Source organism: Bacidia gigantensis, assembly GCF_019456465.1.
Source record: "Bacidia gigantensis strain McMullin 20006 chromosome Unknown contig_244, whole genome shotgun sequence".
In the NCBI taxonomy this organism is placed as follows: domain Eukaryota; kingdom Fungi; phylum Ascomycota; class Lecanoromycetes; order Lecanorales; family Ramalinaceae; genus Bacidia; species Bacidia gigantensis.
Window position 1 is genome coordinate 1,095,587 of NW_025408600.1, and position 24,082 is coordinate 1,119,668.

Consider the following 24,082-nt stretch of genomic DNA (forward strand, 5'->3'; position numbering starts at 1 on the left):
TGTTCTCTTTTCAGAGTGTTTCGTCCAAATTCGCCACATTTAAGCGCCTTGTCTCACCTGCATTCACTACAAATGTTTCGTGTGTGCGGCGCAGATCTACAAAAACAAAACCCTTTCTGTCACCTCCAATGCACCCTCTTCACCTTAACTTGCTCGCCTTGACCGCACTATTCACCATTCCCGCGTGCCTCAATCTTCTGAAGCCCAACTCCTCAACAAGCATGTCCACCACCACAGCGCCCGAGCGCAAAAACATCATCTACACTATCCCCGGCTCAACCCTAACACTAGACATAATCCTCGATGAGAGAAAACATCTATCGAGATCCCTAATCGCAAGCCTCCTTAGCGGCGCGAATCATGAAGCCTCTAAACACCCACAATCGACCACCCTCGAAGGCGTCTTTACATGGACCACACCAGACGCCGAGGCTGAGCAAGGGAAGAAAGCAGTCTTTGGCATTGCGGGTGGACCGATTTTGAATGAGATGACGTGGGGTGATGTTTGTGTTCTCACTCAAGGGTTAAAGGAGTGGTTTGAGCAAGAGCGAGAGGAGGTGGGTTTGTTGTTTTATGTTAGGGATGAGGGGAGGGGGGCGCTGGGGGATGGGTATTTGGAACCTGTCGTGGAAGCGGTGGTTATGACTGAGGTCTCTACAGCTCTGTAGCAAGAGCAATGAACGGCTGTTGGTTATGAACAGGGCACTAACTACGAGCTTTGGGATTGGATATAGGACATGGAGCGCGTGTACAACTACAAAATTCCCTCGATACATGCGTATATCAAGCTGAACATTCGCTCGACTTGAAGCCTTAAGCATATAATTGTTCTCTCTCTCCTTCAATGCTCGTTGAATGGAATTGGACGACATGATCATAACCCGCGACATTGCGGCTCGGCGCTCTTTCATTTCATAATCACAGACATTTCAAGCTACCACTTCCTTTGTCCTCTGCGCAGGTACCGCTGCAACAGCCATTTAAATCATGAATGCAATCCTCTAAATTACAACGTCAGTCACTCTGTTAGTAGGTGGTACACGTGTTTGAGACAGAAGGGAAGAAAGCTGCGGGGTCTTATCTTATCACAGAAGCGAGTGATTCTTCGGTGGCTATAAGAAACGGAACAAAATATAAACGGCAGCATAGACAAGAAGAGGAAAGCGAAAGCAAAATGACTTTCTTACCCCCTGCCTTCTTACAAGCGTCTTGAGAAGGCTCGTCCGTTATCCAAGAGCCGTCGGTAAAGCCGCACTGGCAGCCCCACTCTGTGGTTGTGCAGTCCGCATCACCTCCACAGTCGTTGCCGAGATCGTCGTCTGCGCGGGACGATAGAGCGCGCGATTCCAAGTTGAAGAGGGCGCCGCCTCGAGGAAGGCGCGGAGCTGCGAAGTCTTGAGAAGCCATTGTTGGGAAAAGGAATAGGAAAAGGGGGAGGATCGCTGCGATAAGTACGAGAAGGCGAGACATTGGGGTTTTGTGAGGGGCTTTTGATTTTGTGAGAGTGGGAACGTTGGGTCGGGTGAAAGAGTAATGGGGATCTTGACGACGCTGAAAGTGCAACGAAGCTCATGGTTCGTCTATTATAATATAGGGCCCTGACCATCGTAAATTAGTGCACGATTGGGGAGGAATACTTTGTCAAAGCAGCGAGAGGCTGGTTCCAATCTCAAAACTCGTCTTGCTTTTGAGACAAGGCGGGGATCCACTTTTACTGTAGAGATGCCTGAAAAGTCGGTGATCCATCTGGCACTTGAAAGAGTATTCATTCAGCATACATAATGTCGTCCTGTCATGTTGGATCTTGCAAATTTCATGGAGGCTTCGCGCATTCAGGGTCAGGTGCGTGCATATGTTGTGAGAATTCGTTCCCCAACACACAGACGAGAATCTTGTTGATGTTTCATGATATACTGAGAATACGAGTTTGAGGTAGGCAGTGATGTGCGCCTCGTTCAGCTGCAGATGCAATGCACGCTGGGCCGATAATGTGCACGTCACTTGCCTTCGAATTATCGTATCTGGGATGCACGCCGTTGAAGCACATAGCTCAGCCTTTGTCAATAGATCTTCTATAACTGCCGGGATACTTACTTTTGCGTCCTGGCATGCCGTAGAAGGTCTGATATCTGGTGTGAGTATACCTTAGATCAATGAAGCACTAGCCCCGGGGACTAAGTATGGCATTTCCGGAACCCTAAATTTAGCTCAAGACCGCTGCCAAGCATCTGCCAAGCATCTGCCAAGCATCTGCCACACTCTTACATCCGACAATTTGTCAATTCTTTCGATCTGTACACTCCGCATGCATCCTGTGTAGATCAAAGGTCCTGCATCTCATATTTCATCTTCAGCGGCACCGATGCCACCTCGACTCCAGCGTTCGGAAAAAATAATGTAAGATTCCTGTAGGAAATCCAGAGGATATCATGTTGGGCTGGCGTTTGTGTTACCGGCTCACTTGCTGCTTTATGAGCTCCTGTTGTGATGAGGCTGAAGCATTACGTGCCAACCCCTTTCATTTCGTGCCTTTGCTTGCCAAGAAGGTTTGCACCTCCATGATGTTGTGCACCATAGATTGTTTGCATATAAGGTCAAGAGAGCTGACGAATATCTTTCTTCTCGCATTACTCACGCGAGAACTTTCATGAGATGTCGTTACTATCCTGATGTCTAACCCGCAAGAACTTTGATCTGCTCGATTTTTTGAACATATTAGATCACAATGTCCCACAGACTCATTTCTAAGCTCTTTCTCCTGTGTTCCCTTCTTTCTCCATCATTTGCTTCAGAATGTCCTACTACAAGCGTAGCGAATATCCCGGGCTGTTGGGGTGAGCCAGGTTGCGCCTATGTGATTGCAGGCGATGGTCAAGCTTGCCCGTTCGACTACTGCAACTGCGGTGGGATAGCCGCTCCTCTCGTTCCCTCGGTCTACCAAGACAAAACATCACTGGGTTGCGGCTCTTACACGACTAAACCCACCGCTGAGTCTTGTCCGACAGCGAAGCCTACCCTCCAAACTCAAAGTGCGGTCGGAGATGATGGACCTAGCGGCAAGGCAAGCACAAGCGACCTACCCGCACAGGTCACAGCTGGAGCTGCCGTATCCACCGCTTCTGATGCTTTTAACGCTGACGCCAATGCTCCGACTGTAACCACATTTCCCTACCAAGGCGGAGTGCTGACGTACACACGTGCTACTTTCACTTCCTTGAAGGACCAGAAAGACACGAAAACTATTACCGCAACCGTAACAAAGTCACAAGGTGCAGATAACGCAGTTCAGACGTTCGTGGGACCGATTGTTGTAGGCCCAGGTGGTCTATTTTGGGGCCCGCCAGGGACGGCACCAAACTGCATCTGGCCATTCTGCACACAGAGCGGGCCACCACCCACTGGAAATGGAGGGGGAAATGTTGGGGGTGGAGGAGGTGGTAATTTTGGTTGCCAAGATTGTGAAGGCGGAGGAGGGTCAAACGGAAACGGAGGTGGCTCTGGAGGAGGAGATGAAGGCGACACAGGAAGAAATGGTGACAGTGGAGATAAAGGTGACGGCGGAGATGAAGGTGATAAAGCAGATGAAAGCGGTGATGGTGACGAGGTCGAATCTCCCCCAAAGCTTGCCCAGGTGGAAAGAAGGTCAAACGATCCCTCTTTTCCAACTTTCTAGGCGACCGTCTCGTGAAACGGGCAGAGGAAGTCTTATCCACCATTAACCCCCTCAAAGACGCTCTCAGCAACTTTGGTGCCGATAAGCAAGGCAAGAGCTTCATCAGCTCGGCAATGGACTCGGCCGAGGGTATCATTACGAATAAGTTCCCCAAGGACAAACCCAACTCTTTCGTCACAGGTCTTGAGGGTCATTACACCCTGGCGAAGAAACTTACTATAGGCACCGCGGAAAACAAACAGACTTTCCAATCTGGGACACGCCTCTATTGGGCAGTGCGTTGGGACTATGATCCGGTGAAGGGACCTCATGTGAATGCGATGTTCAGCGGAAAACCAGGTACATGTAAATTTGCTTACAACCTGGACAAGTCCAAATTTCTTGAGGGAGATGAAGGAGGGAAAAAGGCTATGTTGGACATTGCGCAGGACTTGAATAAACAATGTAAGTACAGCATGGCTAAAAATATGGGGAAGGACAAGCCAGAATGGGATACAACAGAGGAGCAGGCGATGGAGGACTTAAAGAACCATTTCAAGACTGTTGGGGACGGACCGTGTACCTAGAGGGCACGAGGCCTCAAGGTCACAAAAAAGAGGGATGGCGACGCTGAACCTGAGACTGATTCTTGAGAATAGTCTAAGCACTCATATACTTGTGATATTGAGCTTGTGCAATTGTGTAACACGTGCTGAAGACTCTATTTCAGCCCGGAAGCTGAGATTACTCTGCTCTTTTCAATAGCCGTCGTGCAATCTCGGTTCAAGGTTATTGTATCATGAGCGTTCGTGGAAGTAGGAAGCACAAAGCTGAAGATCTGGCCGGTGTTCGCTACTGAAGAGCCAATCTACAACAAAGGCCTTGTGGATTTGAGGTTGAGTATCTCCTCGCGATGCTAAAGTTGCTCTGTAAGTACCAATTGGGGTTGTTGCGGGGTACTCAGCTACAATTGGCGCGCTTTGATGACAAGCATGCAAGTCGTGCATCAGGAAGATCTTTCAGCCCACGACTACCCCTTAACTTTCTCCGGACTTGAATCTCTACCATTCCTAGTACAGACTTGAAGTGGACATGAAACCATATTTAAAGCTTCGCAGGATCTAGCTCTTTCAGTCCCTGCCCATCGTGCTTGCTGAATCAGCATTGCAAGAATACATTGGGTTTCCACTTGGCCAAGCCGATGTCGGAATCGATCTTGAATAGAGTCTCTTGGATAGAGACAGAACTTACTTGATGAGATCACAGTGCTGCAATCTTTATGGTTCCAGCATGCATGTTTAGACCTTTGCATCGGCATTGCTCGGACTATGACAAGTAAATATCCAAAGCTTCGTACGAAAGAAGCCGAAAGCGATGTTCACGAATGAACTATTCGTTGGAAAGGCTTTCAGATGGGCTTTTGTAAGTGAATGGGAAACTTTACGCCCTTGACAGGCCGACTTGTCCTCACATACGTTTTGTTTGTCATACAGGTGCAATCAGGCTTAGTTGCTAGGGTGAAAGCAAACATTCATATATCTTGCCGTCCTTCCACTTTGACAAGTTTTGAGAGCTAGTACTCATTTCTGAGGTCTTCAACCTAATTCGTTCTCTTCCTCTCTATAATCCCTAGGATACTACAAACTATCTGTCAAAATGACATTAAAGCTTTCGGTTCTGCTTTCCTGCTTTCTTCTTCCCTTCACCTACGCCGCTCCAGCATCATACCCCAACGCACTTGCCTTAATCGAAGATCAAAGCGATCTCACAATCATCAGAACCCTCATCAACCGCGACAGCGAGCTCATATCCCTGTACAAAACCGTCAAAGACGTCACAATCTTCGCTGCCCCAGACGACACCTTCCCTGCCAGAGACCTCGATGTCCCTCCGTTCACAGACAAAGCATTCGTCCGCGCCGTGCTACAGCAGATCGTCGTAGAAGGCGTTCACTCCACCGACGACTTCACCCCCAAGCCCGTATACTACGAATCCAAACTCACCAACTCCACCTACGCCAACCTCTCCCTCGGCGCCGCCGTTGCTCGTCTCGTGAAGCTCAATGACAAAAGCAATTTCCTCGCTGGCGGAGGCGTGAGCGCAAACGTTCTTGACACCGGCGCCGTAAGCAGCGCAATTCCCTTCCAGTCCTATCTGATCTGACCTCCTATATCGCATTCCTTTCCCCAAAGATCTTCAACTGACCTGCCCGGGGCACAGAATCTCGCGTTCCAAGGCGGCCTCGTCCACAAAATCTCCAACCCCATCAACGTCACCTTCTCCATCGCCGCCACCTTCTCCGACACCGCCCTCCCCGTCGCACCGAACTATTCCATTCTCAACGCCTCTGCGTTCGGCCTCCTCGACGCTCTTGAAGAAACGAAAGACGTCACGATCTTTGCTCTCACTAACGAGGCCTTCGCTGCCGCGGTCAAGGGGTTTTTAAACAAGCCGCAGTGTTTGTCGCGCTCGGTTCTGGATCTGCTGGGGGAGTATGCGGTGGTTGGGGGCGTGTATTATGGGGATAGCTTTGATGGGAGGGGTGTGAAGACGCTTGGGGGGGAGAGCGTGGTGTTGAGCGGTGTGGGGGAGTTCCCGGAATTGAGGGTTGGCGGGGCGAGGGTTGTTGTGCCGGATGTTTTTGTGAGGAATGGGGTTGTGCATGTTTTGGATGGGTAAGCGGTCCTGCCTAAACAGACTGGCGTGTCGCTTCTTTGTGGAATATAGGGAGGCTGATTTGAGGTGCATAGGCCGATCTCAACAACTTAGTTGGCAGACAGTGCGTTCGTGGCGGATGCGATATAATTGAATGGGGTTCCCGGGTAGGAGTAGGCTTATTGAGAGGTGTAGTAGTAGCGAAGAAGTGTTGTCATGCGGGAAAGGCGGCCCTGATATCTCTGTGGACAAAACACCTTGTAGAACAGTGGGTTCTAGGGTGGACAAAAGTAAAACGCACGTTGTCATGATCCTGAAAGCTATTTCCAAGTGTGATAAAGACAGATCCTCGCTTGAAGAAAAAAATGACGGCATAAAAGCACTCTGCACCACATGTCTGGGATTAAAGAATAGGCCTAGCATTGCAAGACACGTAGATTTTCCACCTCGACTGACTCACCTACCCCCACAACGTCCAAATGAGGTGTCTTCAATCCCAACATTGCCGTCTGATCCATTGCATTCATCAGTCGGCATTCATCAGTCGGAACAGCAACTTGAACACAGACTTACCCCCCGTAAAGTCCCCACCAAAGCAAACACCTCACCCCCTAAACAGCCCCCGTAAGATTCCCGGACATCCCCACACTCCCCACAGCAACGGGCTCCTCAAACTTCACCCACCTCACCTTCATCTCCCCCACAGACGGCAAAATGTTACTCCTCTCCTCCTCAAACGCCCACTCAAAAAGCAACCACATCAGCTGCTCCACCATGCCAAGATCCAGCGGTACCGGAGCGCCAGAAACCTCGCTCAATTCCAGCTCGATGCCTTCCGGCGTGGCGAATTGGAAGTGGCCGTCTAGCTCATCGTCGGGGGCTTGTTGGGGGGCGGAACGACGTCGGTAGACCTCGTCGTCGAGGGCGACGAGGAAGTCGATGACGTCGGAGTAGGTGGATAGGGGCGCGGTGTAGGCGGTTAGTGAGAGGCTGAGGGAGGAGCCGTGGGTTTCCCAGGTGGGGGCTACGGGAAGTGAAAAGGGGATTTGGGGAGTTTTGTTGTTGTTGTTGTTTGGATGTCGGAGCGCAGGTGAGGCTAGCGCCGCCAAGCAGAATGAGATTATCAGGCAGATGGGATTGAATGACGGCTGCATCATTTCAAGTCTGGCACTTGAAGTGCTGGAAGCTGGAACAGGACCACTAGTAGATGAAGATGGGGATGTGGAGGATGTTTGAGTGAAGGCTGTGCGTTGGGGATTGTCGCTAGATGCGATGGCCTGAGGGCTGAGACATGCGCCAGGCAGCCATATTTTGTTGCGATCAGCGTAGCCCGATACTTCACTCGCTTCACGATGATAGAATCGCTGATTGCTTCACATTGAGAATCTATCTCGTACACCAGTCAATGGATATCAAATCGTATCAGGGTGCTGGAAGGAAATTCCACCAGCGATGTGCATGGCGCTCGGGTTTAGCGGAGCTAAGAATGCGCTAGCGCGCACACTTGAAAAAAACTGTTTTTTGTTTGAGGATGGACTTATTCTTTAGCAAATCTTACAAACATGATGGCAAATTATTTACTGACCTCTCTGACTCTATAGACTGTGCGCAATGTTAACACAGCCATACACAAGCGTCTCTACTCACTCATATTCAATTCGGTCTCTGTGAGGGAGTTGACCCCGCATTCAACAATGCTTCATGGAATTATCGACAATACTAAAGGCATACAAGTCGGTGCCTCCAGGTTTTTTTCTCTGTCTTCACTTCTTGGTCTACCTGTGGCTGCGTATCATTCACGTGCGTCTTCTCGTTGACTTTCTCTGTCTGGTCCACTTCTGGCTGCGTATCGTTCACACGTGATTTCCTGCTGTTGGGCACTTGCGTCTGTATGACTTGCTCTGGCTCAGCGTCGACAGATTGCGGTTTCTTGACTCTTTTCCTAAAGCGCCATAGGAGAAAAAGGACCAATGCTAAAGAGGGTACTCCAACAGCTAATCCCACAGCAAGGCCAATTTTGGCTGCCTTGTCGAAACCGCCTTTGGAAGTTGTTTGTGGAACGGGTGATGTAGTCGGTGGCGGAAGATGTGATATGAAAGTTGCTGTTGGCAGTATAATCGACGCTCCGCTCCCCGAACCTGTCAATTCCGCCGATTTATACCGGATTTGAATTGGCAGCGCAATTTTAGTTTGGACAGAACCGTCCGAAGCAGGATCTTGCATTGCGACATCGCTTTCTATATAAGTGACAATATCGGTCGCATCAAGCGTCGCGTAGCATGCGAAAGGGGCTGTATCCCTTTCCTCGGTCGTAGTTGGAGGGCAGTTGAGATCACTGCATATCTTATATTAGATCAACCGTAACTCATTTAGAAATTGGCCTTGACTGTTCAGGATATACAGCTTACGTTGGACAACAGAATGCAATGGTCTCGTCAGATGATACAGACAGCCCTATATATGGCGAACAGGTTTTGTACTTTAAAGGACATACTCCCGGACTGTAAAAGCTGGAGAGCCAGGCAAAATCGACAGTGTAGCTCACACCGGAGGGGCAGCAGGCATCAAATTTGCAACCGCGATTCGCGTAGGCTTTGTCAATGTAGTACAGATTGTTCTCGCAATCGCTTAGAGATGACAGAGGAGTAGAGAGCGCCCCAAGATTTACTGATGTTGTAAGAGGCGGCACTATGGACTCTGGCTTGGGGATTGATGGCTGATTAAATGATTGCGCTGGACCTGAGTTGAATATCCCCGTCTGAATATTGGAGGCTCCCGAAAAGAATGTATTATCGGCCATTGTGATGTACAAAACAAGACTAAAATTTGTGTCTTGCGAATCCCAGAATACAACGGTCACTCACATGTCGTAAAGATATCCCCACATGTGGCCCCCAAACAGGGTAGATCGTTATCATATTCGAAACATACTAAATGTGAGCCTCCACATCTATGATAGGTTGAGACGGGTAAATCCTTCCAATTAACGAGGCTAATGCAGCTCTTGATATGGCTATTCCCGAAAGGGGAAGAGGGGTCTTGATCATGGTGTGATAGCTGGGCGGCTACCTCAAGCCCAGCCTTCTCGCGGTTCCTTCCGGGCAGGAATTAAACCACTCTGAATAGATGAGATCTTGACCACTTGATAGAGAGAGACTCGCGTATTGTTGTTACCACCCTGCTTGCTGGAAGCGCGGAATGCGAGGCTAAAACGTTACTCAAGTCCATGGCCCCCACAGGACAAGTGAATAAGCACTGCCACAGTAACGGAAATCAAGAGTGGTGCGTGCAAGGGCTCATACATCCATGCGAATCATGGAGACCGACGTTGATGCATACTCTTTGACAGTTCTGCTCACAAAAAACCCTTAAAGTCAAGAGTCGCTTTTGCAGAAAGTAAGACAGATGTTCTCATTGGCAAAGCAACCCATGCCGTCAATGAGAACGACACCAGATGACATACATACTTTCAATTGATTCTCGGTGTCAATAGGTCCCCTGGAGATTTCACGTATAGACCTAGGAAGCACCTAGATCTTAAATTTATATGTGAACGTCTCAGATAGAAGAAGAATATGAAGGCCTTAGTTCCACATATCTTTGAGGGTCGATGTTCAGTATAGGCGACTTAGCAGGCTTTCTAAGGTTTAGACACACCTAGTGGTTTCAATGCTCCATTGAGGAGAGATGCGAAAATCTCACCAGCGACTAGAATGCTTGTCGATGACAAATGCCAAAGTGATTTGCATATTCACGTGGGGAACGGAGCTGGTTTCAGTGAAATACATCTAATGATAGGCCCACATATCTGAGGTCACGTAGGAGGCGCCCACGAGTCCGGCATCTGGGAGGGAAGGTGACTCTCATTCGTTGACACGTTCCCCCAAGCTTTATGCAAGCTTTACGCCACGGCTCTCCGCATTGCATATGACAGGTGTAGCGATGACTTTGCATCGTCTAGCTTGACCTCTGACGCCGCCCAGACTTGTCAGAGGTCCAGTGACTGGCGCTAGAACGTCGGAGATCCTCGGTGAAAGCTACTAGCATTAGTCGGATCTCATTAGTTGCATATCAACGAAGAAGGCTATTTCACAAACGGGTTCCAGAAGCGGGGTGAGCTACGTGGCTGAAGTAGCTGCGTCATGGGTAGCTATGTTATATAGCGTCGCTCTACCACTTCCACCGTCCCATTCAGTACCCAAATCTTCTGTCCCTCGCTCTGCATCCGACTGCTCCACTATCCAGAATGGCACCCTATCCAACCGCCCACGAGATCGAAGAGATATTCTTCCACCGTATCAATACTGAGGAGTTCCATAGTTACCTCGCCGATCACATCGACATCACCGTCACAGGGAACGACTTCAACATCAGCGGCAAGTTCAAGTCCCTGGAGGAATTCCATAACAAGATATACGTTCGAATCAATGCCGCCGTGAAGCAAGAGACTCTGCGACTTGAGGTGAACAGGGTCATCGGAGGGGGTGAGAGTCCGGTAGGTGAAATGCTTTGCAAATACAGCCCGCTCAAGTGTCGTCCTCGCTAGTACATCCCTTGCTCTTGAGTCGAATAGCAGGCTTTAAGTCCGACGGCTGTGCTTCAGCTCATGTTGCACCGGTATACTGACAAAGATGTTCTCCAGTGGGCGGCAGTAGAGGTCCACTATGAATGCGAGTCCAAAGAAGGTGCGAGCTCCCTTTCCACTGCCCCTTCCCTCTGCGCTCAACCACTCTAAGCCGCCCAAATTTCTCTGCCCGTGACTCGCCGCTGAGTATTTCCATCCAGGCCGTCATCTTGTCTATGAAACCGTCGACCTGGTCCGCTTCAACAAAGAGGGCAAGATCTTCCAGATGAAGAGTTTCCTTGACAGCTTGGCCATCCACAACCTAGTTGAGGAACACGAGAAAGCTGTGGCAGATGGGAAGAGGGAGCATGGACCCGTTGCACCGAATGCGTGGGCACATACGAAAGATACACCGCAGGTATAGGTGTACTGCATTGGTGGTGTGTTGAAGGATGAGCATTAAGCTTCCGGACTGAGCGGCTAAAATTTCCTCTAATTTGGTTTTGTCAAGATGTGCTTTATCGTTTGAGTATTGGCTTTTGATGTGCCAATGCCGCTGACCGATAGAGGAAATGCGGAAATTGTTTGAAGAAAAGCATTCGCTCTTTGCAGAAGTCCAGTCTCGAGTTTTTTTTGACATGCTTAACATAACAGTCCCATCTGCCTCTCCAGAAACAAAAGCTTCGGTCGGTCTGACTCAAAGCTCAAATCTTTCGCGTTAATAGAAGAGAGCTGTAGATCTAGTGGACCTTCTCGCAAGCTTGAAAGCTCACCGTCTTTCTCTTGCGTATGTTCATACCAAAGATGCAGTCCGTAGGATTTCCTCAAATTTTGTACCATCATAGCTTCGAGACAGCACCATGCGCGAGTGTAGTATCGATCATTTGTTAAGCTGATGACGGCATCGCATTGTGCGATGATCATGGGCAAGGCTGATACGCCGCGCATGGGATCGTCTTGGTCGACACAAGCGTGATCCTTCACGAAAAAGTCAGTGATATACAACCAACATATGTTGAGAAGACATACAATCCAGATGCTCAAACTTCTCTTGTCAACATTGGGATGCGTATCTAGAAACTGCTCTATTGCATTGAGCATTCGGTGATACAGTGTGTTGTTTTCATCATCTGGTGTCAAAGGCCCAGGATTTATTCTTGTGTATGATAAAAAGATCACGAAGTCAGACCCCGTGGAGGCGTCGCTCAGTCTGGGCCGAATCGGGTGAGCTAAAGCGTCGCTTGACCTGGGCAGTCTGCCAAAAGCGCAGAGAGCTGAGTAGGATAAGACTCGAAGTGTGTCGAATAAGTCTTCCTGATAACCACTTGCACTCAGGGCGTCGGCATATACACGTCTCAGTTTTGCTAAGGTATCAGTTGCCTTGGCATTGCTGAGGAGGGTGGGACGAAGTTTTTCCTGGAAAAGCTCTCGATAGCCTTTGCGGAGCCTTGAATTCATCATTCGCTGTGCGATCTGATCTTCTTTGGCCCTGCCAAGAGTTCGGCGAAGATTATCAATGACGATCTGTACAGTCGCTGCATCGTTGTTGAACACGGCGTAGTCTAAACAGGTATTGCCCGTAGCATCAGCGACCTCCAAGTCTACACCAGCTCTGACTAGTTCCAATAGATACTGGCGATGCTCCTCCGATGGCTCTCTACATAACGCTACAGCTGGTGTGCAGCCTCCAGGGAAATTGAATTGTTCTATGGCCTCTGTCTCACGTCCGTCTTGCAATAAAGCTCGCCCGAAGAAGAAGCGTGACATAGCTATCACTGTCGAATCGTCCAACCTTTGAGCTACATTGAGAGAGTCACGGGCTGCATTGATTGCGTCGTGCCTGTTGCCTTGAGCAGCATAGCACAGTGATAAGCGTGAAAGCCCTATGACCTCCCGAGTCCTGGCATATGTTCTTTGTTGGGCCAACGTAGTCGGGTCCATTGCTGCTAGTGCGAGCTTGTCTTTTATTTGGCGTGCAATGCGAACACGCTCATTTAATTGATCTGTGGCCAATTGAAGCACCATGGCATCGTGGGTTTGTTGGGAAAGCTGATAATTGACCATACCCAGATTGCCGATCGCCCGGCACATTGCTTGTTCGTGGTGGAGCTGCTTCGCAACATTGTACTGTGTCTGAAATGCACGCTTTGCGTCTGCCAAGCGGTCCATGTGCCGATACACGACACCTAGCTCGCCACTGAATTCGACACGCTGTACACTCGGTCCCATTTCAGAGAGTGCCCTCTCTAGGATATCCTTGGCTTGCTCGTACCTGCCAAAACCTCTGTTGATATGTGCAAGCTCTCCGTAGACAAGGTGCCTGTACCGAGTAGCGTTCGGAAATCCCGGAGTGATATCTATCAAGTTGAGAGCGCTGTTTAGAGATCGCAAAGCCTGCTCTAGCTCGGCACGTCGAGCATGTCTATGCCCTTCGCTCATGTGATCCTCCCACGACCGTAATATATCAACCTTATTTGCCAGTAGCCCTGGCGTTGAACCTCCAGGATCTCGAAGCTGAGTGAAGCTTTCGGCGCCGATTGGCCCCAAGACGCCAGCATCTTTTTTGAAACCGCGACTAGAATCGAAATAAAAGAGCGTGGCATGTAGAGCATCAGGTTCAACTTCGCTTACGTGGTACGCCGCTGCAGGAATACTATAGGTCACATCCCGGGCGTGTATTACAGTATTTGATGGCTTGGCAATCATCAATCGCGAGGTCTCTTTCGCGACAGAGTAGGTTTGAGTGGTACGGTAGATTTTTTCAGGGTTCTTGCCGTCGCTCCAAGCGAGCGTATACTCCGCATGAGTAGCACTCTCAGAATCTTGAGTGGACTCAACGTGATAAGAAACATCGGTTGCTTGTCCGGCCAAGACCCAGCTTTGAGCAGAAGGCTGATGGGAGTGGATTGCGAGATCAGGATTTCCGCGTTGCCCATCGGGTAACCATACGTGCAGTCGAAAGAGCTCTTCAATATTCCCATCATTCATTAAGCTACAGAGTGGCACGGCCAGTAGTCCCTGTGCACTACGATAGGCGTTGCTGAAAGGTTGCCTTACCAGCAAAGAAGTGAGCGAGGCATGAATCAGGCGCCAGACGATTGCGAGATCCGAAGAAGTCATTGGGGGGCTGAGAGTATTCCGGCTCTTCTCTCGCAAGAATGTGACACCGAGAGTCAGCAACATCAGCTGACGTTGATCTTCACTGTCGATTATTGCGGTTTTCATTCCATCTAGCCACCCGTGAAATGATAGGGCACCGGGTCTGACGCCTTCAGAAAGTGTTTCCAGACCAGGAATGCCATAAGAAGAGATCCAAAGTTCAACGGGCCGCACGTTATCTTCAGATGTCTTCGTGGCCACGACTACGCCCTTCAAAACGTGCAAAAGTTTTGCTCGCTGTATTCGAAAGAAAGGCGTGACACTGTTGCTTTTGACGGTATCATCACGACCAATTGATGACTCGGTATGTTCATCAAGCACGGCTGGAATCTCGTTGAGGGCGTCAGAAAGCTTTTGCTTGTTCAAAGATTCAGCTTGGATTACCGTCATCTTTGGCGGTGTCGTAACGTAGCAGCGAGCCCTTAGCGAGTAGGGGTAATTGTTCGGTTTGAAAACTCTTTGAGTAAATCTCACGGTGATCTTCGGTGACAGAGTCGCCAGCAAGCTGTTTTTAAACATACTCGACAAATTTACCTAATAGTACGCGCAAGTCCCGAAGTTGGGGGAGCTGAAGCTTTCGAATGTACAGTCTGATGATCAAAAAGCCAAGAAATATCATTCGTCAGGGCGAAATCACATTGAAAGGGGTTCAATACAACTTTGGATTTAGGCAGACCAAGTCAAAAGTGCGACATATGTTTTTCACTGAGAAATCGGAAGTATGTTGTGTAAGATAAGATTGACTATGGTATTGTTACATTCTAGGAGTACCTTTTTGAAGAGTACTACGCAAGGTCAGGGTACGTGAGGTAAGCAGCACACCAGACCTGCTTCCCCATCAAAAGCGTGGATGTTGGTCTGGGTAGACTTACTAAAGTATTTGATTGACTGAACTTCGAATGAGAACAGGCCAGTGAAGCTATCTCTCGTCTTTGTCGAAGATATCGAACGAGCTTGACCTTAGTAGAGCTTCAAAGCCTTGTGGAGTGAGGTTGGGACTAATCATTCAAATGCTTTGCTCGGCACATAGCTACTCTCAGGTTACACTATTCTCTGCACACTAATGCGATACGTGACTAGTCTTTGCTCACGCGGTATATACAACACGGAAAGATCATGCAAGCTTCGCATATGATAGCAGTAAGGATGAAGGATTGAGTTCGGCAATCTAGATCTATAGATCGGCCGCTAGTACTAGTCCTAAGCTAGTCCCCTTTTGGCGCACAGATGGCGGAATTGATCTGACTAGGCTTCACAAATGATGGAGACTGTGGATATATGAAGCTGCTCTCCTTTCTTTTAAATGGGATCATGGACTGATACTTTCAAGCTGGCAAAATGACATGGGTGAAACCATACCTCTGCAATCCCAGGGCTATCTGGTCTTTGCTATCCTGAGACGGAAGTTGCAGCCATAAGAACGACCTTGTTCACGCGCAAATGCCATCAGAGCCTCCCAAAGACGTAGATGTAGCGTCAACCAAAGGAATGGCTTCAAGCATTAGGCGCCTCCATTCTCAGCAGATAAAACGTCCCGAATCAGTCAAAGATCTGATTTCAACATGGAGTACGCCTAATCAGTCCAGATTTGTCATTTCGTTCGCTCAAACCAGGTCAAGACCTTCTAAAAGAGGTGACTTGCCCTTCTCATCAAGTTGGACTTGTAATGTTGTGTTTTACGCCAAACCTGCTACGTTCTCGTCATTATCCCTCTTCATCCCTCTGCATCTTCTTTAGCAATTTTTGCGGCCATAGTTTCCAAGGCTTTGTTGGCGCTTTCTCCGCATCACTTGTTCTGGAGGCTCGGGTAGATATGGATGTATCCTCGGAAGACGAATATTCCTCGTCATCTTGTGCACTGTCCTCAAGACCCCGAGACCTTCTAAACGGATGGAGAAGGGCATAGAGCAAGATATACCATTCCGAATCTTTAGTTTTACCTTTGTCAGGCTGAAAGCTCCTGTAGCTTTGAGCGCGTTTCTGCCACCCCTCATCTGTCGACATCTGTTCTATGCGGTTGCCACGGAACCCAGAATACGCGGTCCAACCCAATGAGATTAGTCCGTCGAGATTGAAGACGACAAAATATGTGAAAAAGCCAACCAATACGGCTGCGATAATGAACGGGGTTCGGGTTGAGGGCTGTGTGATGTTTGGAATGGCCCAAAGGGCCTGCGACATGTCAGCGAAGTCTCTACAAGGCCGAATACTTCGAGACTTACCGCACAGAAAGCGAGTGGGAGGTAGAAGATGCTCACATAGGTAAGCAATCTCACATTTTGCGCGAGTTTGGTAGATAGACGACTCTCAAACACAGAACTGGCACTGAAAAGCTGGTTGCGAGGTTTCAGTATTTGAAATGCAGGCAGAGTCAAATTCTGGCACTCACTCCGTCTCGAAGCATGGTAGCTTTATTTCTCTGATTTTCAAATCTCTGCTTCATTAACTTGAGTTTATCAAGACCTATTTCGTGCTTTCTCCACTCCGCCCTGTTTTTCGGACAGACCCATTTCCTGACATTTTCATAGTGGTTGATCGTTTCATCAATGATTAAAACGAATCCCTCAATGCTGTTGATGACCCAGAAATACTGGCGTGATCGTGTGAAGTTATCATCGTCGAAAAGAAGGCTATCATGCCGCTCTTCGTCCAGAAATGTGTCTTGGCCAGCAATGAGCTTTTCGATGTATCCGCTTACCTTCGCCCAATGCATCAAGATCCGCGAAATGATCATCTGTAGCATGGAAGATATGGTTGGCAGCACGTCTTTCAGAGGAGCTATCAAATGTCTCGTATGTTTATCTGAATTACTAGTCCCTTCACTGTGATAGAAGAAGGCAGGCGCGAGGATGATGAGAGTCCAATATTGGCAATCTCTGGACATGTCTTCATGAATCTGTTGCCAGAAAGCAATTGCCTATTCTATCAATTAGGGGCTGTGCTCCTAGACCTGGAGTGCTTACCATGAAGGATTGCAATTGTATCGATCGCTTCTTATTGTCTCTATATAGCCTGCCAGAATATCTTTGAAGATAACGAAATTCTTCAGAAATATCATGGGGAATGAGCTCGTACCAGGAGAATTGGAACTTGACGATGCGTTTACGGTCGTATTTTCGCATTGATAGTTGCTCACAGTTGAGATGTTGTACTATACTTTCTTCCAAGAATACAACATCTCCGTCTTCACTCCCTTCATCTTCTGGGTCATTGTATGTCATATCGATACCGTCATCGCTTGCCTCGCTACTCGTGCAATCATCGGTCTCACTACTTGAAATCTCATCTTTGCCGTATAATACCTTACCCCTATCTATTTTATGATCTTTTCGAAATAGAGGTATCTTATCGTATATATTATCTCTTTCAAGGTTTGAAATATTCGAGACACCGGTAAGTACGCTATACAATTCAGCAGGCTTCTAAATTTATCATCACGGCTTTTCACCTACCAAAGTCTCCGCCAGGGCCCTGTGACATGGGGATCTTCAAACCTTTGCCAAATCTCTGAGCCATAGCTCCTGTTTCCAAGGTGGTCTTCCGTGACAACAGTTCCAGATTCTTTCTCTCTCTCGAAAGAAATAGGTGATCCCTTGAAGTGGTACAGAACGGAGGGATCCAAATGACTATGGTTGTATACCAGCTTTGTGGAAATTTCCTGTAATCTTGTCGCCTCCTCCCTCTTATTCACCATGTTATTCAGTGACTGGACCTCATCATCTTCTCGCCATGGTGGTCTTACCACCGGGAAGTCCTCGCAAAAATTCTTGTGCTTTGCTGAAAGCCTAGGGAGTGCCTCTCTCAAACCATCCTCGCATCTGAAGACATGCGTGCCGTTATATATCTTATTGCCTCGCCCAAAGGAAGCTTCCCGGAAGAAAAAGAAACCTCCTGTCTTTCGTAAATTACGAGCAAACTCCTCTATTTCTTCGATCCGAAGCTGAGTGTACTGGAGGTCACGAGGCGTAAGAAGAGCAACTGTATCAAACCCGAAGCTGCACCGCTCATCACGCGAGAAGATTAGACGTTTTTCTTTCAACCACTCAGAGCACGTATCTAGCAATTTCTCTTTATCAACGTCATTCGCTGTCTCACTGTCCTAAGCACGGCCAAAAAACTGCCGATAAAGATCCTGGTGTGGAAAATATCCTGGCTCTACCTTGAAGTGGGTATACCCTTTCAAAGTAACCTTTACAGCATCGTCCTCAAATTCGTCAATAACTTCCACTATCGCAACTTGAGAGTCTGTATATTTTAAGGTTGTGAGATTTTGAAACTTGTTCGTGACCCTTCGGGCCTGTGATCGTCTTTCGATTACTATCGATGGGGGTCGAGCAAGTGACTGTCTGGGCGCTCTAGATCTTTGTGACCTCAAGACAGGCGTTTCCTCAACAATTACAATTTCACCTCGACTGCTTGATCTCGTGGTTCTTCTGCCTTGTCGTCTCTCTCGTCCATTTCGCACAGCATCTTCACTCTGATCAGAAGAGTTTGTGGATGATGTAGTGTGACTAGTTGCTGACCGTATACTCCTAGAAGCACTGCGATCCTCCACAGCAGCAGTGTGGCGAGTGTTCTGCCGGCGAGCATCCTTTAATTCCTCGCTATCCACTATACTCATGAACTTCGTCGAAATGGCTCTGATATCCTCCAGGCTCGCACTAATGCCTGCAAGTAAAGCTACCATCGACTGATTTGCATCGCGAATGACTTTAGGGGCATCATGATCTGGATCAGATTGATCTAAGTCTGTCGGTTCAGCACTTGCTGGACTTGACGTCAGGGTATTTGGATTGGGGGAATTGGCTTCGGTCTTGTCGCTAGGCTCGACTAGGCTCGCATCACCCACATTCACATTATCACGATTATGATCATGTGTATTTGACATGAGGATATTTGAATCTTTCGGCTCAGACGTCGTAGATTGGTGTCCGGATACATCTAATTGCGAGGGATGCGGGATAGGGACCCCAATATCAGCCGGATCTTCGTCAGGCATATTGACATTCGCCATCATTTTGTCAGGCTTTGAGACAATGAAGGCTTGCAGATCGTATAGTCTACATCTGATGATTGAGAAGATAGAGGAGAGCAACGTCAAAGTTCTTGAGAAGATTTGTCCAAGACGCTCGCCTATCCGGCGAATGAGCTGTCGACACGCATATTGCCCCACTTGATGCCCAGACCAAGGTCGATTTGACAATGACTGTAGTTCTATACAATCAACCTTCACATTCTGTCAACCGATTGAAATGTGAATACGAATTTGAGGAAGGACACACCGCAAACGAGATCGTGGAACTAAAGGACTAACCTCCAGTCTGACAGTATCTCAAGGTGGTCTGAACCTTACGATACATTGCGACGAATGAACCAACTCAGTAACGACTTTGCTATCTGCCAGGCTGCTAATATAGACTCACTTGTCCTGGACCCTTTTAAGGCCTCTTACTTCCCTCTAATGCGGCTTCGATCACCAAAGACATATCTGTTATTCGTCACAAAGTCCCGAATACTTAGATATAGACCTAACATATCAACGTTGACACAAGTTGACACTAGCGGATCGGCATTGCCTCTTTGTTGTACTAGCACAGCTGCGCAGATGGTTATGTGAATACTGGCTGAGGAAGCATCCCTTTTTATGCACAAACCCGATGTGTAGCATTTCCACTCTTTCGTTGGTATCCAACACCTAGCATTTCGTACTCAGGTTTCCCATATGATCATAAGCCGTGCAAGCGGCGGCTTCAAATCTTCATATTGGCCTACATGTCACCAACATATGCACGTGTACCGGTTTTCTGGTCAATTTGACACCTTTTATCTAGCTTTGAATAATGACGAATGGAGGTAGTAACTATAGTGAATTGGTCTGTGTGGCGCATCTGGCCTTCTTATTCAGATTACTTCGTAGATTTGCTAAGGGCAAAGAGAAAGTCTTGAAACAGGCGGACATAATCTACACTTAAAGGCAATCGTACTAGGCTGTGAAATATGACATTAATGCTCATCATCTCTAGAGACGTTCCTGCAGTTCTAACATCGCCAGAGGAAGTGTCTACACAGCGTCACTTACAGCCGCAGCACACACTTCTTTCAAGCTGCAGCTTTGCAACCTCATCTACGCTTTTGTGAATACGTCTCTGCTCAGTTACACAATCCTTTGTAACCTGTCTCCGCCGTGCTACAACCATCGTAATCCTCCGATTGATCACTTCTTGCTGCTGATCAACTGACGGATCTTTGGCTAAGTGCGATGTGGGGGAGGAAAAAGACACCTGTGACTCCACAAGGGCGGTAATTGAAGGTGCGCTTGTGGGATGAGAGGGGATTGTCTCGACAGGGAGAGGCTTTACGGTGGATTGAGAGGGCTTTGATGAGGCGAGAGCGGTGGCTGTGTAGATAGGCCCCTTGTCATTTTACAGATTGATAGACGAATCATCAAGTCGTCGCCGCGATTTGCACCCTTTATTCCAGAAAAGAATATCCTGTTGCTGGTGATTTGCACCTGTGACAATGACGAGAGCGAGAGGCAAGGTGTTGATTTCGAAAGACTTCTCGCCAAGAAGCTCGACTATTGGAGTGAGATACACTTTGAAAGTCATGACTATTGCTCTTTCGTTGTCACGCTTTACCGTCAGTTGACCGTAAGAAACGGGCTCAAAGATGACTCTGCATGTGGCTTTCTTGTCACTTGACTTTTGACTGATCGTGATAGCGTGGTATTCGATAGTAGTATCCGTCAAGAACATCTCGAGATTATGCCACTCAGCATCTGGTTCATCGTCAACGCTCGTGTATCTGAGTGACCCACGTTTGCTTCGAAGCTTCGTGTTCGCGGCGAGGATGGAAGGCATCGCCATAAAGAGTACGAAAAGGGGATAAGTATTTCAAGGAGTTGTCAAAAAGAGGAAACAGATCGTTAAACCTCGCTATGTAGAGGGCTGCAGGTCGCAGTGGCCTGACGAAGCTATAGTTCGCTTGAACCGGCAGCACGAAGACTCTCCTGAGTCCTCATGTAATGTCCTGCTAAGAGAAACAAGAAGGGGGGTAAAATTGATAGTGTTGTAAATACTTACATCTTCCCGCTAGTGGCCTAGCGCCAACCACACGTGTCATTTACACGACGACCCCTCGATTTATCGATATTCCAATCTCCAGTGTGACGACGACTCGAAAAATAAGGTCTGAACGCTCTTCGAGTTTGCTTCGACAGGTCGCGTATAGCGTTTGCCATTTGTCCCCCCTCTTGATACCGAGACGTTGTCTATGCTACATTATACAATGATGCTTTTGGGAGTTTGTGGCAGGAGTGCAACGGTAGCATCAAAGGTCCCTCTCTGGTCAGTTTTGTGTCGCCAGATACACACCGCCATCAGCGTTTTGTAAAGTACCATTATCTGGTGACTCATGGTCCTTTACCAAGGGGTCAAAAGATTACAAGACGGGCATTTGCTCGACTGGTATGTAAATGGTAAATGCTCCTACCGAAATAGAAGGAGGTCCCTCTGTGGGTAAGTAGTTTACTACTTGAATAGATCGCCCTCTCCAAAAACGACTTGCGTCGAAGTCGCCTCAACTAAAATGTTAAAGCTCATCAATAATTATACTATACACTAGGACCAGAGCAAAATCCTGGAGCAGCAATATAAGTGGAATTCAATGAAAGCTACATTATCGAGCCGTTAGAGACGACTTCGGTTGCTTTCTCGAATGTTTGCCTAGCTTGGAACGTTGCAGTATATCAGATTCCATGGCACATGGCGATTTTTTTACGCAATACTCTCCTCACCCGCCATGCTGCTCCATGCCTTTTCTCTCTCGCTGTCACGTCTCACGTCAACTTCTAGGACCCGCCTGTCAGTGCTCAATAACCCCTTTACCGTCGAGGAAGTCATTCTACAGCTTTTGGGCCATCTGATTTCATATGATTACTAATATGCGCCAGGGTTTCGGTAGTCTATCGAAGCTGTGTGCGCAGTATGTGGAGAAAGTCAAAAGTATGCTGAGAGTTCTAGGTCTGAAGGGCTTCCAGACCGAGCTCAGTCGCTGCAGGTGCTCAGATCGCTTCTTCGACACCCGGTAGATAGATGTGGAGAGTTCCTATCGTCTCATTGTGAGCTAATGCAGCCATCATCAGCCATGATTCTACTGTGAGGACTGACAGCTGTCAAATGCAGCACTAATCACCGGCTTTCCTCGGGATTGGGCACATGTGGGGAAATCTTCCTCCGCTAATGCACCATCGCTTGGCTTTGGAGCATGGCAGCAAGTTCCCACAAAATGTTGACCGGAGACTGGCATGTATCGTGCCGAAGCCATCATGTAGGCTTCTTCCTGGATATCTAATCCGTCCAATTGGCTGATTATTACCATCATGCCTGAATCTGCTAGCATTAGAAGTGACCAATGCAGTACTCCCGGCCATGCGAGCTTCTGATTCTCATCGGGGGTCACCGAAAGTCAAGCTAGTCAGAAGGTGCATATTGCAGGAACGACTTTTAAGCGAGCAATTCCAACGGCTTAAGGCAAGCCAATCATTCGTGCCAAGCTTGATTGTTCCTCGACCATACTTCACCCTAGGATTGCAAACGCAGCAACTCACTCAGCCACCTGTTGCCTCAAGCCCCTCATTCGATCCTATTTGAACCGACGGCTCAACCAGATTTTACGCTCTTCTCAATGCAAAACAGACTATTGCCTATGAACCTTTTGGAGATTGATGTCAGCAACCCCTCTTTGTGGGAGGAAACGAACTCAATGTGCCCTCAACGGCGAGACACCGCAGATCATGCTTTTCATGACACACGCCGGAGGACCCCCTGAGTCCGTGTGTCGATCATATGCGAGGGATCCGTACGGAAATGCTCGGATCGGAGTGAAAGCCAGTCCATAGGAGCTTGCCGCATTTTGTTTCCTACCACGTAACCTTTATGTTGTATCTAACGTGGACAACAATCTAGACCATCACGTGGTTACAGGTCCCCAGGTCCAAAATGGGTATAAAGTTGCTGCTCGCGACATTCACTCCTTGATTTCTTCCTACCGTACTGCCATACTTCCTTGACTCCCTGGATCCAAATTTCAGACTCAGTCCTACCTACATTGACGACTATGCACTCTCCAAGAATGCTACTTACTGTGGGACTTAGCTTCCTGCTAAGTTCAATTGTCACTGCAGATGTCTATTCTTCCTTGAACGACACTTTCACCCTCCAGACCCAGGACCAATTCTTTGTAATTTTGAAATATGACCAGAACGTCAGGACTTATGTGCCTGCAATAACCCGTCCCAAAACTCAACTACCAGAATTCAAGCTCACAGACGGACATCTCACCACAGACGACAAAGAAGCTTTTCTTGGCCCAGTGCATGTTGTCTTCCCACCAGTTTTGATACCTTTGCGATTTGGCAAAGCGACACCCAGAAATGAGGCTCATCTAGTGGCCGTGAAGCAGACTGATAATGCTGGCAAGCAGACGTTGAATTTAGTTTCAGTGGGAAGTGGTGAGTCGACGCGTTGCTCTTTGTAGCAATAAAATCGATCAGGTGGAACTGACTCAATATTCACTTGATAGAGCTCGTGGTTAGATACCCCGCCAATGGTCAACCAATCTATGAGAAGCCAGAAGGCAACATTGGTAAATCTACTCTTTCCTTCTCCTTCTTCGTCCGCTTGAGCAGGGAGATCGTGCTGATCATCTCAATCGCTAGATTCAACGCATCCTCTCGCACTAGAGATTGTGACCGTCACATCCGCTTCCGATCAGGTTGACGAGCATGACCACTATGATGAGGAGGAGCAGGAGTAAGGCTCATCTTCGGCAATAAAACCCTAATTTTTATTCTTTGCTGACTCGCTCACGCAACTTCGTAGATACCTCGAGGATCTGAAATAATCTTGTGCCAAACAAAAGCAGGCCTCACCGATACCCAATGGCTTGGTAATGAGATTTGAGTTGAAATGCTTCTTTGACATGGATTTCAATTTAAATATCTCAATGAAAATCATTCGCGGGGTGTTCCAATGAGGATTGATATATACGAG

The 24,082-nt window shown here is 48.1% G+C and overlaps 9 protein-coding genes across 9 annotated transcripts; 5 read left to right on the forward strand and 4 right to left on the reverse strand.

Moving 5' to 3' along the window:
* Positions 1-221: 221 nt before the first annotated feature.
* Positions 222-668, forward strand: KY384_004998 (uncharacterized protein; the record flags this gene model as incomplete). Its single annotated transcript, XM_044813500.1, has 1 exon — positions 222-668. The coding sequence occupies one exon, from the start codon at positions 222-224 to the stop codon at positions 666-668; it is 447 nt and encodes a 148-aa protein (XP_044669778.1).
* A 2,736-nt stretch (positions 669-3,404) lies between these two features.
* KY384_004999 (uncharacterized protein) lies at positions 3,405-4,239 on the forward strand (the record flags this gene model as incomplete). The annotated part of the gene is made up of 2 exons (XM_044813501.1): positions 3,405-3,596; positions 3,640-4,239. The coding sequence occupies 2 exons, from the start codon at positions 3,405-3,407 to the stop codon at positions 4,237-4,239; spliced, it is 792 nt and encodes a 263-aa protein (XP_044669779.1).
* A 1,069-nt stretch (positions 4,240-5,308) lies between these two features.
* On the forward strand, positions 5,309-6,331 carry KY384_005000 (uncharacterized protein; the record flags this gene model as incomplete). Its single annotated transcript, XM_044813502.1, has 2 exons — positions 5,309-5,776; positions 5,873-6,331. 2 exons carry the CDS (start codon positions 5,309-5,311, stop codon positions 6,329-6,331), a joined length of 927 nt encoding a protein of 308 aa, XP_044669780.1.
* Positions 6,332-6,918: 587 nt separating this feature from the next.
* On the reverse strand, positions 6,919-9,107 carry KY384_005001 (uncharacterized protein; the record flags this gene model as incomplete). The annotated part of the gene is made up of 4 exons (XM_044813503.1): positions 6,919-7,671; positions 8,039-8,642; positions 8,853-8,899; positions 8,976-9,107. 4 exons carry the CDS (start codon positions 9,105-9,107, stop codon positions 6,919-6,921), a joined length of 1,536 nt encoding a protein of 511 aa, XP_044669781.1.
* A 1,446-nt stretch (positions 9,108-10,553) lies between these two features.
* KY384_005002 (uncharacterized protein) lies at positions 10,554-11,295 on the forward strand (the record flags this gene model as incomplete). Its single annotated transcript, XM_044813504.1, has 3 exons — positions 10,554-10,802; positions 10,881-10,992; positions 11,093-11,295. 3 exons carry the CDS (start codon positions 10,554-10,556, stop codon positions 11,293-11,295), a joined length of 564 nt encoding a protein of 187 aa, XP_044669782.1.
* A 218-nt stretch (positions 11,296-11,513) lies between these two features.
* KY384_005003 (uncharacterized protein) lies at positions 11,514-14,420 on the reverse strand (the record flags this gene model as incomplete). Its single annotated transcript, XM_044813505.1, has 1 exon — positions 11,514-14,420. The coding sequence occupies one exon, from the start codon at positions 14,418-14,420 to the stop codon at positions 11,514-11,516; it is 2,907 nt and encodes a 968-aa protein (XP_044669783.1).
* A 1,314-nt stretch (positions 14,421-15,734) lies between these two features.
* On the reverse strand, positions 15,735-19,047 carry KY384_005004 (uncharacterized protein; the record flags this gene model as incomplete). Its single annotated transcript, XM_044813506.1, has 6 exons — positions 15,735-16,202; positions 16,253-16,363; positions 16,420-16,947; positions 16,994-17,432; positions 17,483-18,129; positions 18,226-19,047. 6 exons carry the CDS (start codon positions 19,045-19,047, stop codon positions 15,735-15,737), a joined length of 3,015 nt encoding a protein of 1,004 aa, XP_044669784.1.
* A 1,405-nt stretch (positions 19,048-20,452) lies between these two features.
* Positions 20,453-20,896, reverse strand: KY384_005005 (uncharacterized protein; the record flags this gene model as incomplete). Its single annotated transcript, XM_044813507.1, has 1 exon — positions 20,453-20,896. One exon carries the CDS (start codon positions 20,894-20,896, stop codon positions 20,453-20,455), a length of 444 nt encoding a protein of 147 aa, XP_044669785.1.
* A 2,266-nt stretch (positions 20,897-23,162) lies between these two features.
* KY384_005006 (uncharacterized protein) lies at positions 23,163-23,846 on the forward strand (the record flags this gene model as incomplete). Its single annotated transcript, XM_044813508.1, has 2 exons — positions 23,163-23,541; positions 23,749-23,846. 2 exons carry the CDS (start codon positions 23,163-23,165, stop codon positions 23,844-23,846), a joined length of 477 nt encoding a protein of 158 aa, XP_044669786.1.
* Between the last annotated feature and the right edge of the window lie 236 nt (positions 23,847-24,082).